This window comes from Montipora foliosa, chromosome 7, assembly GCF_036669935.1.
Source record: "Montipora foliosa isolate CH-2021 chromosome 7, ASM3666993v2, whole genome shotgun sequence".
Taxonomy (NCBI): Eukaryota; Metazoa; Cnidaria; class Anthozoa; order Scleractinia; family Acroporidae; genus Montipora; species Montipora foliosa.
Window position 1 is genome coordinate 21,812,743 of NC_090875.1, and position 13,703 is coordinate 21,826,445.

At 40.0% G+C, this 13,703-nt stretch overlaps 1 protein-coding gene across 2 annotated transcripts in view; it reads left to right on the forward strand.

Moving 5' to 3' along the window:
• Window positions 1-44: 44 nt before the first annotated feature.
• Window positions 45-13,703, forward strand: part of LOC138011337 (histone-lysine N-methyltransferase SUV39H2-like) — a 13,878-nt gene continuing 219 nt past the window's right edge. Inside the window, exons 1-3 of one of the 2 annotated variants that reach the window (XM_068858303.1) lie at window positions 45-1,082; window positions 11,231-11,479; window positions 11,982-13,703. The exon at window positions 11,982-13,703 is cut by the window's right edge and continues 219 nt beyond it. In XM_068858303.1, coding sequence (XP_068714404.1) covers window positions 153-1,082; window positions 11,231-11,479; window positions 11,982-12,206 — 1,404 coding nt within the window. In that variant the 5' untranslated portion in view covers window positions 45-152 and the 3' untranslated portion in view covers window positions 12,207-13,703. The remainder of the gene's footprint in view (window positions 1,083-11,230; window positions 11,480-11,981) is intronic. The other variant, XM_068858304.1, reaches the window with a different exon arrangement.

The window sequence follows — 13,703 nt, forward strand, 5'->3', positions numbered from 1 at the left end:
TACTTGGAGACAATTACCCAGACTTCATTTGGAGAAACCACAGACGCGCGAAAGATGGAGACGGAAAATAGTTTTAAACCGACAAATCGTAATGTTTTCTAATTTTTTCGTGAGTGGTAAAAGGGCTTGATCTTGGAAGACTGTTTGCTGCAATGGATGATGGTATTTTTTCGCCGAATCCTTTGGAATATTTTTCGAACGCAAACTCAAACTTGCTGAGAAGTTTCGACGAAATTGAGAGGATTGATAACAAACTACCCGAAGTCATTTACATCGAAGACTCGCCTTTGGTTTCAAGGAATGGGGAAACCCCGACAATTACTCCGTGCTCATCTGTTCACGAAGAAGATGATACTTTAAGCATACAAGAAGTTTTTTTAGATGACACACCGATTGCTGTCGCGAATCCGAAGGATTCTCTTCTTCCCGAATCGTCTAATTCTGTTGAAACATCGTCCAATCATAGTTCTTTATCGTACCTTAGTTCATTTTCGGGATCAGTAAAACAAGAACCTACTTGCCCTTCAGCTGAGGATGAAACTCTTTTAGCGGCTTCCGGGAAGGCTCTGAGAAATTTTGCAATTCCTTGTCTGAAGTCAGTACATTCGCTGAGAACTTGCTTTGAATCGAAGTTTGAACTTCATTTGAGACTACGGAAAATTGCTAGATGCAACAAACCGAGTCGCAAAAATTTATATAAATTTAAAAAGGAACTATACAACGAAATTGACGAATGGGAGCAATACTTGAATGAACAGAGCGAGAACGAGGCATACATTTCTGTGGAAAACACAGTGGATAATGTCTCACCACCAAGAGACTTTACGTACATAACCAGAAACATTTATCATAAAGACCTAAATCACTTATTTGATACCAATTATCTTGTTGGCTGTAGTTGCGAGCGGATTTGCACTGGGGAATGTTGCGATTGCCCACGAAACAGTGGAGGAGTTTTTGCTTATGACAGAAATGGGCGGGTCTGTGTGAACCCAGGGACACCAATATATGAGTGTAACTCGCGCTGTCCTTGTGGCATGTCGTGTAGGAACCGTGTGTTGCAGCGTGGACGTACTGTAAAGGTAAGTAGGGAATTAAGCAACTACTATTCCAATGTCAAAGGTAACCCTATGGTAAGTACTGTATAATCATTCCTCCTAGTTTGTTTTTTTCTTCATATTTTTTGCCATGTTAAGCCGTGATAGAAATATATTAGGGGAGTAGGGATGGTACCATGGCAACATGGCGAGAGGACTCATCTCCCGTCAATGCCTTGCAGGTTCATTTCCCAGACGTGGTGTCACTGTATGGGTTGAGTGTTCTCTACTCTGCTCTGAGAGGTTTTCTCTGGGTACTCCAGTCTTCCCCTCTCCTCAAAAAGCAACCTACGATTTGATATGAGTTACGTTGATCTGATGATTTTGATTTCTGCACAGTGTCAGAAACTAGTGCCCTGGCACTGCACACAGTTGACACTTAAATTTAATAAAGTTCATCCCAGGGCTCGAGATTAAAAAAAAAAAAAATGAAGTTGCCTTTTGGGAACTAACTGAGAAAGATAAGTTGCCAGTTAGTAAATTCAAGTCACTGGAAGGCATAGGAGCCCCAAAGGCAGGGAAAGAAATGAAAAACTTTCCATTAACACTCACTGCAAGACAATCTTATCACACGCTCAATGCGCAAACAAAATTTAAATAAAGCAAATAAAACTGCTGAAATTGAGGCTAGCTGTCATGTTGTGGTTACATGAGGGAAACACAATCAAGATGGCAGATACAAGTTTGTTCTTTCAATACCAGCGGTCTTTCTGTTAAATGCTGCGCCCGCGATTTACACAGAAGTAATACCACTCATCTGGTAATGGCGTCAAGTTGAAATTTGAATCTACATTTTTTAAAGGAAAGCAGACATGAATTTGATTAGATCCACATTTTTTCACAGCAAAGCAATTGCAGATGTTCCGTGACCTGAATCGCTTGGAATTTATTTATTCACTTCTTTTTTCAGAAATGAACTTGCCAAGTTGGCAACTAAAGGATAATTTTTAGTCGCCAAGGTGGAAGTTTTAGTCGCATTGGCGACTGTATTGGTTGCAATTTCATATCATGAAAACAAAACAAAAAGTTAATAGAAAACAACCCAACCATTGGAGTAGGAGGCAGATAGAAGGGACCATGAGATGATTATTGGCTGTGGTCAAACTTGACTTTTTACCAAGGGAAAGTGTCTTTTCTCAGTATGAGCCAATTTTCTCCAGGTAGAACAGGTAGAACTTCTCTGTGGTTTCCCTTGAAAGCTATCCCAAAGTGTAAGTAAGGGAAAATTAAAATCCTGAGATGTACATGTACCTTACCAACACGCTTTTAAGCAAATGTCTTGATGAAAGAAACAGACATATCACGTCATGGGAAGGAGCCTACATTTTGTACTCTATGGTAATTTTTCTCCCAGAAAGAGCAATGTTGCAGTTTACAGCAAGCTTGTAAGTATCTTTTTTTTTCATTTGGGATTTAAACCATTCCGTTTCATTGTTAGTGTTGTTTAGAACTGGGTTTCCATTAAGAAATTGTGTTTGTTTAAACAGAAATGCCTTGTATACTGAAGATGACTTGGAAGAAATTTATTGCAGTGGATGTTATTTAACTCTCAGGGAACACAAACCTTGCATCCTTGATGTTCATGTATGACTAACAGTCGAACAATGCTATTGCACCTGTTTTCAAGACAGTTTTACAGAACAGTAGTCATCATGTGATTTTCACTGTCGACCCCCATTCCTCAGGTTACCAAGCAGATCAAATGCCTCTAAATCGCTGTCCAGAGTCATTCTTGTGCTCGAGGGTCATGTTGGTGCTTTCAGAAAAACAAGCAATTTTCAAGCAGGGAAGCAATTTTGAGAAGAAATTTATTATTACAGATTATGCAAGGGCAGCTTGTGGCCTGCGGTGTAATATGAATTATACAAAAGATAAAGGAGGAGAGGACATAAGGATGTAACACCACATTATTTCACTTTAATAAACAGCAAACATTAAAATACAAAACAAAACATGGTGACAAGGGTTCCTAGGACTCAGGTGTCCCAGCTGTCACATGACCAACTTGCCATTTTATTGAGCAGTGAAATGTAGAGTAAGATGTAAAAGTTCCTTTGGGAAGTTAAAAGATAAGTGGATAAGCCTATTCAACAATTAATAATATAAGAGTGTAAATGACAAAATCAAAGCAACTGAGAGAAGAAGTAAAGAATAGGCCATTTCCGAGTTCATATCCGCCTCCTCTTCAAAGCGAGTCTTAAGTGCAAAGTTTTTGTGATGGTAATTAGTTCTACTTTACATATGAATGAAAACTAATTTTCATAAGAAAAACTTCGCACTTAGACTCGCCTTGAAGAGGAGGCAGACATGAACTCGGAAATGGCCTATTGATATTCTTTGACGTATAGTAACAGATTCCTTTCTAGGTGTCTGTGTCAAGATGAGCCCCTGTTTTGTGTTGGTAATGGTTACCTCAAGCCACACTTCTTAAGTGACAGAATCAAGTCCCCCACTTTGCACACCATTTTGTTGCTGTACAAGGAATCTTTCCACATAATTGATGATGGAACTTTTCTAAAAACTATTTTTGGATATTTGTTCATATTTAAACCAAGAATCAATGGCTATGTACTCCAGATGCAAAGGGGTTTGTTTTTTTAGATTTCCGACAAAAGTAACGAAACATTGCCTCCTTTTCATAGCGCAACCATGCGTGATCTCGGAACCAAGTTTTCTAGAAAGATCTTGATTTTGTTGGTTTCCTTTGACCCTCATCTGTTTCTTCCTCGTTAGTACACTGTCTTTCTTCTATATTTTCTTTTCTCTGATTCAACCTGGCTTCCATTTAAAGCGAAAAAGCTATCTATTGTACCGGTAGGTTTTCGCTGTGACACTTTAATTCCCAGATGTGTCACTCTTGGTCGAGCACAAGACCTTCACGTTCAGTAGAACGTGACTGAAAAGTAAACGTGTGATAAAATTCCTCCTACCGTCTGTGTTTCAGCCTGTAATTTTTGTACTGAACTGTATCTCTTCTCGTGTGCTCCCTTCTGAGTTTTTTCCCCAGATTTTGAAGGGGAAAAGTCCCCTTGGCCATTTTCTAAAGGGACAATTTCGATATCAGTGCAGGATTGGCCCAATGGCGTGGGCTGGCTCAAACCCTGTCAATGTCACTTGGTTCAACAATGCCTGAGGAAAGTATTAGCCAATCATTCCCTTGAAATTCTTTGGTCTCTTACTGGCCGTAAGTTTATGACTTCTTGCATGAAAGCATTTTCATCAGTGCCGTGTCTTCTTTTGTTTTCTCCCACATTTCTAACATTCTTTGCAGATTTGGACTCAATATTTTCTTACTTAGGGGGTTGAACACCTTCTGGAGCTTCAGGTTCTGCATTTTGAAATATAACCCATGATCACCTCAAAAGCCTTAGGATGATCCTTGTTGATAAGTAAAATCGTCTCATGGTAGACAGAGCAAGCACAGGGGTCAGTGGGATGACATCATCTTGAACTGCAGATACCTTTAGTTAAGGGATATTCTGAAGTACTTTGACGTTCTTGGTCTGGAAATGTATTTCTCAGATCCGCTTTGGCCTTTTCCTTTTCTTTCCTTTGCATCTCTTCCTCAAAGTGATTAAAAGTTTTCTTGTAAAAATTTGACAACTTGACTCGCATCAATCTTTTTTCTGAAACATAGACTTCATACTCCTTGATGCCAGGAGGTTATCCAACAGAAATTACTTTCAATTGGTGAAAGGTAAGGTCACTTAATTTAACGTTAGTAGTTCCTTCAGCTATGAGGCTGGTATATCTCTGGAAGCCAATGTTGCTCCCCCCCCCTCCCTTACCCCCTTCCTCTGTCAGTGCTCCATTTTGTGGCATTTAAAACTAAAGCTACATAATTCAGAGGAAAGTTGAAGCAGATGTCGAAGTCATTGAAAATCGAACCTTCAACCTCAGGGTGTCAAAGACATGCACCAGTCATTTTGAGGTGCACCTGCTTCTCTTTTGTTGGCTTCGGTGTCTAGCTTCCTGCTCTGATTACCTTCGACATGTACACTACTCATGCAGCCAAAAACCTCTCAAATGAGAAACAGCTTTGATGATTTGTAATCACAGCATTTTGCACACTATCAGATGCAGAATCTCCAAGGGGGTGTTTCTTGACTTTCTTGTCTCTAACTTGCTTGGACCTTATGTCAACTTTTCCTTGTGCCATAGCTTGGTCCAGTAATCGGCCCTTTGTGGCTGCAGTTGCACTTCAGACAAAATTCCTCTAGCTCCTTGGCATTCTTGTTGTAGCACAACTTTTGTTTAGCCTTCTGTAGCTTTAACTTGTGATCAACTTCTGGTAGCTTTGGTTTGAGGTTTGATGTGACGTTGGAAGTCAGGTCCTTGTTCTGCTTCCAAATAATCCCTGAACAGGCAACGTAGGAGTTTTCCTCCAGTCAAGTAGGCCTTTCACTATCTTCACTGTGTTCTTGACTTTTATGTTTGACTGTGCATAGCTCAGGGAGTTTGACATGCTCAAAACTATAGGTGTTTGCAAACTCTTGGAACTTGGCAGATACTAACTGGTCAGGAATTCCATGTTGAGCTGAATGGGATTTCAAGTTCTTCACAACTTCTTCCATCATCTTGCTTGTCTATCTTTCGACTTCAAAGAAGCTTGTATAGTAATCAACAGTCACCATGAAGTCAGTACTATTCAGATCAAATTGACTGCAATCTTCTCCAATGGTCTATTTGACAGTTTGTGACACATCACTGGGTCTTTTCCTTGTTCTGCTGGCTGGCTGTTGCAAACACTAAACTTGCCAACATAATCTTTGACATCTTTGTTAATGCCTGGCCAATAGGCCACCTCTCTTGCTCTTCTCAGGTAGCCTTGAATACCAGTGTTGCTCGCATGGATTTTAGCCAACATGTCATCTTTCATACTCACAGGGATAACGAGTCTTTCACCTTTGAAGACAGGACCATTCTGCACGGTGACCTTTCTGCAATGGTGGCTCTTCATTGAAGGGAAAGTAATCTCTGGTGTCTGCTGATACGTCTGTTTTGGTGGGTGGCCAAGCTTCTGTGATTGTTATCCTCAACTCTCGCAGGGTATCATCTGCTTCTGTTGCTTGCTAGATGACAACTTGTGTTGCCTCTGATACTGACATCTGCTGCATCCTGCCTTGTGCTCTTGCACTCCCTCGACACTCTACTCAATGTGTCTGCTAAGCATATTTCAGTTCCTTTCTTTCTAGGACACCATGAGGTCAAACTTCTGCAATCTCAGAAACTTTTGCTGCAGACATTCAGGTGCACTGAATGGGCTTTTCCAGAGTATAATCTCCAAGGGCTTATGTTCAGTTTGGATCTTGACAGGTCTGCTCAAGGTGCTGTACTCCAAAGCAAAATTGCAAGCATCTCCTTCTCTGTCTTTGCATAGTTTGCCTTGGTCTCAGTCATAGCACAAAATGCCTTGGCCACTGGCTGGCCTACTTGCTTGAGGCATGCACCCAGCTCTTTGTCAGGTGCATCACACTGCAGTTCGAAGAACTTGAACAGGGGAGTGGCTGAGAGCATCACCTTGACCCGCTTGAAGGTGAGTCCTTGCACCTGCTCATCCCAGTGGAACTGGTTCCCTTTTAAATGTAGCTCTCTGCTTGGGGCAGTAACTTCTTGCTTGCTGGTTTGGTTGGGCATCTCTCTGATACCTTGCACCTTGTCTGGATCAGGTTTAACACCACCTCGGCATATCACACGTCCCATAAAACGTCACTTCTGTGTGATGAAACTTAAGGTTTTCTTTGTTCACCTTGATGACTTTTGTGCAGCAACATTCAAACAATGGTCTCAGCTTTGCATCATGGTCAAACAGTGCTTTCGGCTCTCAACACCAAGAATGAGAATGCAGTGCTTGAAATAAGTGGTCGTCCGGTCATCCCAGATGACCAGAAAGTTACCAGGTGACTAGTTTTTGGTAAAATGAAAAGGTTGGTTGCCCGAGGAAAAAACAATGGACAACCTAGCCAAAATATAAAATGTATTACTTAAGCAGCACCCGATTCACTTGATGGTTTTCTGTTGTCAATGTCTGATAGTAGTGTGAAGTTAACAATAACTAATTTGCTGCAGTTGAGCATTTTTCCATGTTTTGAATATTTGTGGCTTTTACGAAAAAATTGTCAGTGAGGAAAATTCACATGTGGCTTGCGATGGAGATTTGAAAATACCAAAACTTAAACCCAGACTTCCACAAAAAAAATCACCGCAAACTATGGGATGCTCAAGCTCCAACGCCGTGCGATTGCATCTCAACACAGCGTACATTTACTCGTAGAGGGTTTCCCAGTGGTCAACCAAGCATTTATCAGGGCAAGCAAATTTTACGGGTTTAGTTGCCCGGCTTTTGAAACAGGGACAACCTGGAAGTTTCTTTAATTTTGAGCACTGAGAATGTCATCTGCGATTGGCCATCTAGGGTGTGTTCCAGTCTCCTGTGAAACTCTCCAGGGGCAAGAGAAAGCCCAAATGGCATCTTGGGCCATCAGAATCTTCCCCAAGAGGTACCAAATATGCTCAGGAAGCTGCTCTCGTCGTCAAGCTGGACATTCCAAAATCCATTCTTTGCCTCTACTATAATGAACACTTTAGCATTTTCAAGTAGGGGCAGCAGATCCTCAATCACGAACACATGATAAGGGTTTCTCAACACATGGTAAGGGTTTCTTGAGAGTGCCTCGTTAAGAGGTTTGGGGTCAATACATTCACTTCTTAACATTCACCACGGAGGAAATCCATTCTATGGGTACATCTACAGGTTGGAAGATTCCTGTCTTCATTAAGCGTTCTAGTTCCTGTTTTAGCTTTCACTGCGAAGGGGACTTTCCTGACTGGGAGTGGTTGTGGTGCTACAGACTTATCAATTTTGATGTGGAGCTTTTCCTCTAGCTTTCTTTTTGTAGAGAACAGATCTTGAGATTCACTCATTAAATCCAGCTATGCAGGTACTGCACACAAAAGTGACATGATGTCATCGGCTTTGACCATGATGAGATGAAACTGCTGAACTGACTCAGCACCTAGGAGTGCTATGTGGCCTTCTAGGAGGACAGTATACTCCACGAGAAAAGATTCTGTGGCTTCAGGGTCTCAAACTTGACACAACCCAAGGGTTTTAACTCTGAAATATTAAATATGACTATGGAAGTTTGACAAGGCTGAAGCTATTTCATTTGGGGGTTATCATGTACCTGGTGATAGAGATATGCTGGGACGATATTGCATTGTCACACCACAGTCCAACTTAATGAAAATCTTTGAACTCCGGTTCTACACTGTGCACAGACCTCATGTTTTGCTGTTTGTTCACCTTCAGACTGCTACAAGCCACTGAAAAATGATTCATCCCACCTCACTCTTTATACTTCCGCTGACATGCTGCACAAAGCTCCTTTTTCAAAGATGGTTTTTGTGACAGAACTTGCAATTGATTTTCGCAGGTGGTTTGCTTTGTATGAGGTGCTGAACTTTGTTGAGATTTTGTCTCTTCTTATTTTCTGACCCTTTCTTCACCTTTGGATGGCCTTTGGTACTAGTACTAACCGACTCCACCTAATTGAGCAAAGATTCCGTAGGAAGAATCCCATTCACTATCGCCATGTAATGTTATTGGGAGTAAGCACTGGAAGCAATACCAATCGAAGCATGGTCAAGAGAAGATATTGTTGCCATGCAACAATGACATGCATTGACCGGAAGTAAATGGAAATAGCAACATCGTTACAATGTTCCACATCAAAACAAGTTGTAAACTTACCGTAAAAGTTCAAGGTCCCAGGCCTTTATAATGTTACAAGGAGTCTATTCACGCAGTTGTGGACATCAGAACAAAACTATAAGAAAAAAACGTCTTCACATAGGTCAGAGCAGAGCGGGAACAACAACACGTTTTTACCTGAGCCAAAAAAATGTCTCAACCGATCAGGATAGTCCATGCAGCAGCGCAAATTATCATTACTTTAATCCTTACTCTTATGCCAATAAAAACCTGGTTTGATCATCTCGCCTTGAGCAAATCTCAGGGAAAATTTTAATTTTTGTTACTTCATCATTAACATCTTACCATAGTGTCACTGTAAATTCATTGTTTGCTTTGGAGGGTGCCTGATGTCTAAAGCGTTATGGTTTTCTGTCAAGCCTCCTTACTTCTACCTGTTTTTCAGATAACCATGACTGTGAATTTTCTTTTCCATCTGAAAAATTAAACTTGAAACTAAACTTGAACTCTTCTTAAAGGACAGCAAATAATGATAATGAAAGCTGAGGAGTACTGAAGATGGTTGGCAAGGAGCAAGTCATGACGTTTTAAGTTGAGGCTGAAAAAAGGGCACAAGGATTGACCTTGGCTTTGCTAAATGAACTGGCTTTTAAAAACACTATGCTTGCACAGATTTAGGACGTTTTGTCATTATCTTCTTTTGTGGTTTTATATGCTAGTCAGAAGCCCCGGACATAGAGACAGTTTAATGAAGGTTTTTCCTTATACATAACCAATTATAAGTAATAGGTAATCTTGAATCTACACACCAAAAATTCAGTTGCTCAAGTTTACATAAACTATTGTGATGACTAAGGGGCAGATTTTAGTAGTATTATCTTTCCAAATATTTTCATCTGGCTAAAATGAAACCCAAGATGAATTTGACAATGGGCAAGTCAGTTTTACGCCTGGTTTAAGGTGGCTTACTACATTTTTCCGAAGAAAAAGATCAAAATTTTGAAATCTGTGAAATTAAAGCAACAAGATGTCTCTTCTGAAGTGTTAGTCACTGCAACAAACAAATTAGTGTAAGTCAGGGGAAAATGCTAAATATGGTGACCAAGTTCCTGGAGGGGGGACTGGATACTAGACATTTAAAAGTCGTTTTTCTCAAAACCTAGCCGTACGACCAGGGTTAAGATTTTGTGAATTAGTTTAAACAATATGAAGACAAAACCATCAACATTTTTTTAAAGATAAAATAGACGAAAATCAACGTTTTTGCCATTTGCGAAAAACCTGTCAGACAGATTTGACTATTTATTCCTATACATGATTATTACTAAAGAAATCCTGGCATTTTAAGGTGGGGTCATGCCGCTAGTTTTTGAGAAAAAGGCCTTTGAAATGTCTAGTTTCCAGTCCCCCCCTCCAGGAGCTTGGTCACTATATTTAGCATTATCCCTTTATTTGCATTTATTTGTTACTAGGTAAAATAATGTTTTTCATCAATGGCAGTGTTTAACACTTCAGAAGAGACATCCTGTTGCTTTAATTTTATGTATTTCAAAATCTTGATCTTTTTCTTGGGAAAACTGTTACTGTAGTAAGCCACCTTAAGTCTGTAGTGTGACTACACCTGTTGCATGTTCATTTGCCTTAAAGTGCCCCTGTGATCAATCAGATTTAGAAAGTGTGTTTCCTTAACATCTGACTGGCTAATTTGTGAGCTTTGATTTTTCTCCAAAGGCCGTTTACTTTGGGTGTAAGTTTTAGATTTCATGGCCACCAGTACTCACTTTCAGAACTGACCAATTGGACCTCAGAGGTTTGGATCCAGGGAAAAGTGACGTCTAAGGCTCACTAGCTTAAAATTTTAGCTTGTGAATGCAGCTTATTATACATGCAAAACTTAAGTTTAAAAGTCTAAAAACCCAAAACTCCTGTGGTGCATATTAATTCTGTGGCGTACACATGCATTAAACTAGTGAGCCTTTGACATAATTTTCTCCTTGATCCAGCTCTCTCAAGATCTTAAAGTTAGTTATAATGGGGGACTATTAAATAGGAAAATTCCAGTTAAAATAAAGTGGTGTTTTTTTTTAATCAAGGCTTAGAACTTTGGTCACTTAGTGTTTAGTTAACCTAGTTTTGAAAGCCAAAGAAAAATGAGAATTGATTTTTTGGTCACGTGGGCACTTTAAGTGTAAATAAAGGCAGTAGGTTTGAGAATCTCAACTGCCCAGTTGGCTATTCACAACAGCAGTTAAGAAGTTGAATGAGAAATGAACCGTGAAAACTCTGCCTACCGGTTCAATCGGGACTTGCAGTTGGGACTTTGGAAGCTTAGGTCTGGTGCTTTGATTATAGAGCAACACAACCCTCTCAGACAGGGTTGTATGAAATAAGATGGTTAAAAAGTTACCTCTGTCGGCAGGTAGCAATATTCCGCACTCCAAGTGGATGTGGCTGGGGAGTGAAGACAATGGAGCCCATCGAGAAACATCAGTTAGTGACGGAATATGTCGGAGAAGCAATCACACAAGAGGAGGCTGAAAGGCGAGGAAAGATTTATGATAGTTGTGGGCAGACCTACTTGTTTGATTTGGATTTCAATGATGGGGAATGCTTGTACACTTTGGATGCAAAGACGTTTGGCAATATTTCACACTTCATCAATCATTCGGTAAGAGTTCTAGTTGAGATAAGGTAGGGTTAGTCTAATAGGGAGAGGTGCATCCTGGTCAGTCCAATTGAACAAGGCAATTTTCTGCTGAGGGATAAGAAGTGAGTTCAAACCCTACCAGGGCAAGGGTCTTACAGATTGCAAAGTTACAGTCTTTGCAAAGTTGTGGCCTAAAATTATAATGTGCAGGGGTTTTAATAGAAGCCGGTTACCGGCAGTATACCGCCGCCTGCCTTGCCTCACACCGCCGGCTAGTTTGCCTTGATTTTCACTAAAAATGCTATCATAAACTTGTCAAACTTCCGCCTTCAATGGGCTATCATGGACGGCTGTTTCGGAAGTTATTGAAACCCCTGAATGTGTTCAGTTGATCAATTTTCCAGGTGCATGTCCCTTGATTAACCTTTATGGAAACCTTAGCTGAATTAACCTACAGAAGTACCATTCTCCTTCATCAACGTTAAACATTAAGTCATAAATTGTAGTGTTTTGCCACCTTTAGTGCAACCCAAACCTAGATGTATACGCAGTATGGGTGGATACACTGGATCCTAACATTCCAAGAATTGCTTTCTTTGCAAACCGGCGTATCATGCTTGGAGAGGAGTTGACATTCGATTACCAGATGACTGTATCTGAAGTGGGTGGAAGTAGTCTGTCGCCGAGAAAGAAAGAGCGCATAAAATGCCATTGTGGTTCCTCTAATTGCAGAGAATATTTGTATTGAGAAGTTGAACATTAAAATTACCACTAAATCACCAACCTGATACTGTCCCCTAAGAGGATAGGTACAGGGAGCTTGGTAAACCCAATTCAAGTAAGAGAGGATTCAAAAGTGATGTGGTGTCTCTGATCTAGTGGAAATGCTAAAACAAGAACAAGACTACAATTCCTCAGGTTATTTGAATAGCAGCATTTGGATGTGCGTCAAGAGCCAAATGCTCGCCAGAACACAGCCTTGAATCTCTGGAAATCAGCCTGAACTTACATGTAACTGCCCACTTTTATTTAATGCATTTATACAGCTTGACTCTATGTAAAAGAACAGTATTTCTATTTCAAGCAACAAGGACTGGATAATTTTAAAGCAAGATACCGTGACTTTTGGAAAGTAGATTAACAACTGGTCCCTAGTGTATGTTTGTTGAAAGCCCATTTTTAAGGTACCAGAAGTCCCTCTTTATCTTGAGAAGAAAGAGGTCTCAAGGCATGGAGCCCTGAAAGAATGTTGTTTTTCCTTGTCTTGAAAAAAATATTTATTAAAAAGGGCAGCTTTCAGAATAAGCGGGTTGTCATTTCATAAGTGGCTTTTTGTGTGCAGATGTTCCCAAGGACTTTAAAAAATGTGTTCCTTTCCTACAATACTTGTAAGTTGTCCTGTGGCTTGTACACTTTATGCTTTACAATCAGCTAGGTACACTTTAAATGCTGTACAGAAGGTAACTGAAATTATGTATAGGGAAGTGGTGCATAAATATCACGAACAGGGCTTTACAGTTTTGTAAACACCAAGTTGCCTCCATGCCAGCTAAGTAATACTACAGTGTACTGTTGATTGTTTAGATTCCAATACTGTACTTTCTTTGCTTACTTTTGTGACGTTTCAGTTATCTTGACTTTTTTGCCAGTTTCACTGAATTTTCACAAACTATTAAAGAATTATTATTTAATAGTTTAAGGTGTAATTCTAGTGGTTGGAGAAAGTCATTTCTGATTTTCAGTCAAGATTCAATTCAGTAGACCATTTTACAGTTGTAGCTAAGTTACATGGCCTAAGAATGGAGGGTTGCTGGTGGTGACCCTGTTTTGACACAATCCTTTGTGCTTTTCTATGTAGACTAATATTATTATTAGAATTACAACAACACAATTTACATGATGAAAGCAATGTGGTCTGTATCAAGACAAGGTCACCGGCAGCCTCGCAACCATTCACAGGCTAGGTCACTGAGCAAACAACTGTAAAATGGCCTATTCCTTTTGGTAAATTTATAATATTATTAAAATTATTCGAATCTGGTACCTTCAAATTCACAACTCTATCAATTGTCTTTATAGGCCTAGATATTTTAATTATGACGTCTGTTCCTATCTTGACTTTTTGTGTGTCTGCTATGCTAGAAAGTGAATAATAATTGTTGTTTCTGTGTGCTTTTTCCGTAAGGTGTCCAGTATAAATAACTAAAATTTGTAGTGTGTAACAATGTTTCGTTAATGTGGGGCC